The sequence below is a fragment of the Magnolia sinica genome, chromosome 10 (genome assembly GCF_029962835.1).
Source record: "Magnolia sinica isolate HGM2019 chromosome 10, MsV1, whole genome shotgun sequence".
Lineage (NCBI taxonomy): Eukaryota > Viridiplantae > Streptophyta > Magnoliopsida > Magnoliales > Magnoliaceae > Magnolia > Magnolia sinica.
Genome location: NC_080582.1, coordinates 18,103,132 through 18,105,319, shown reverse-complemented (window position 1 = coordinate 18,105,319; position 2,188 = coordinate 18,103,132). Strand labels below are relative to the sequence as shown.

At 41.2% G+C, this 2,188-nt stretch overlaps 1 protein-coding gene across 1 annotated transcript; it reads right to left on the bottom strand.

Annotated features, from left to right (window-relative positions):
• Window positions 1-705: 705 nt before the first annotated feature.
• Window positions 706-1,614, bottom strand: LOC131217410 (putative pentatricopeptide repeat-containing protein At5g40405). The gene has a single exon (XM_058212330.1). It carries the CDS (start codon window positions 1,612-1,614, stop codon window positions 706-708), a length of 909 nt encoding a protein of 302 aa, XP_058068313.1.
• Between the last annotated feature and the right edge of the window lie 574 nt (window positions 1,615-2,188).

Genomic DNA, 2,188 nt, shown 5'->3' with positions numbered 1-2,188 from the left:
TTAAACATCGGTAGGGTGCAAATATTGCCTTAAGGACAGCGACATTGTAACATGCCTTAAACTAATCTTGAAGTTGTGTTTTCTTTTGTTTTGCCTCTTCCATTTGCTCATTTCTTTTTCAACATGCAATTGAGGGAAGGATTCAGGCTACATAACGAACATGGAGAGAGAGTGGTGTGGGCTATGAGCAAAGAGAAGGGACGCAGGCTACACCTAGAGAAAGAAGGGGTGTGGGCAACATGGCAACACAGGGAATGGAGAGGGTGCGGACACATTAAACAAAAAAAAATAAAAATAATAAAATAAATCCAAATGCGAGAGATGCATGGGAGTTCCTAAAATCACCACCATTGGTGACCCAACATGGGTGACATCTGAATTGTTGGTTGATAAGCATGCAGAGTTTAAAATTCTCTATATAATCTCAACTATTTTGTAAATCCCTTCTAATGCCTTATTAAATCTCAAAGTTCAGACTCCCAAAAGACTAATTGTGTGGGCAAGTGGTCCTCGTTTGCTCGCATTATATATACTAGATATGAATAATGTTCTACCACAATGAATATTCCACTTGACCTTAAAATTGTAAGCTATTGCAATCTTAAGAATCGTTTCAGTTAGATTTCACCAAAAATCCTTTCACGCACAACACCCATCTCTAAAATGGTGGAAGTGACTCCGGTGTCTAACTACAATCTCTATATTCTATATCTTAGCAATTAACTTGATTGCAGAGTGGCAATCTCTGCACACTCGCAGGTTCTTAAGTACATGAATAGGTAGATTGGCCCCTAATCTCATAATCCCAAAAGCAATAACCATCTTTTCGCTGTGATTAAACAAAGCATCTTCCTTTTCCTCCTCATCGATATCCAGTGAGATTTCCAACGTGCCTGGCTCATGTCCTGCCAACTTCAGTTGCTTTGCCATTTCACTGATCATCAATTGGATTTCCTCAAATTGAGAATGCGATCTATCGCCTGTAGTGAATTCATGTATTTGCCCATCCACCACAATGGAAGTACACCCAGCTATCTTTTTTATCCCCATCTCTTCCATCATGCCCCTGATCTGAGCGGCATTGGCCCATCTTCTAGAACTCGCATATACATTGTATAAGAGTACATATACAACATCCTTATGAGGCTCTAGAACAAGAAGATGCTTTGCTGCCTTTTCAGCAAAATTGACATTGTTATAAACTCTACTAGCGCCTAACAATGACCCCCATATAACAGCATTTGGTTCCATCGGCATGTTTTGGACGAGCTCATCTGCTTCCTCTAAGTAACCAGCACGGCCGAGAAGATCAACCATGCATCCATAGTGCTCAACCTCAGGCTCTATGTTGTACAAAGATGTCATCTCACTGAAATGCTGCTGACCTTCTTGAACGAGGCCCGAATGGCTGCAGCCATTGAGAACACCAATATATGTCAATCTGTTAGGCTGAATCCCTTCCCTTTGCATCAACGAAAAGTGAGTGAGAGCGGATTTTCCATCGCCATGCATTGCCAGGCCTAAAATCACTGCAGTCCAAGCTAACACATCCTTCTCATGCATTGTATTAAAGACCAATATGGCTTGATCTATCCTCCCACACTTTGCATACATGTCTACAAGTGCTGTCCCAAGGAAAACATCTGACTAAATTGAACTTTCCTCGATGTATGCAAACACTTGCCCTGATCGAATGCGCCCCAAGTTCGCACAAGTAGTGAGTAGACCCACCATCGTGAACTTATCGGGCAACTCTGCGAACAATAATAAGGCCTCCATGAAGCTACTGGTTTGAATGTAGCCTGTGATCATCGAATTGAATGTGATGAGATCACGTTTGCCCATTTGATAAAAAAGCAGACAAGCACTTTCAAAATCACCTAATTTACAGTAACCATTGATCATGGCATTCCAAGCAGCTACAATCTTCCAAACCATTCTATCGAAAACCTGACGTGCATCATTTACATCTCCACACTTTGTGTACATATCAATCAAAGCAACACCCAAATTTTGAGTAATGTTGATCGTCTCTCTATCAACAAACTAATGAGCCCATTTGCCCAAATCCAAATCCCCTAATTGCGCACAAGCGGAGAGCACTGAAACCATAGCATCCCGTTTAACACTATCCACCACCATCCTTTTAAAAAAACCAATAGCTTCTTTTGCGAGATCATTCTAAGCA

Coding starts and splice junctions, on each gene's coding strand:
- LOC131217410 (XM_058212330.1), bottom strand. CDS start 1,614: ATGTATGCAAAGTGTGGGAGGATAGATCAAGCCATATTGGTCTTTAAT.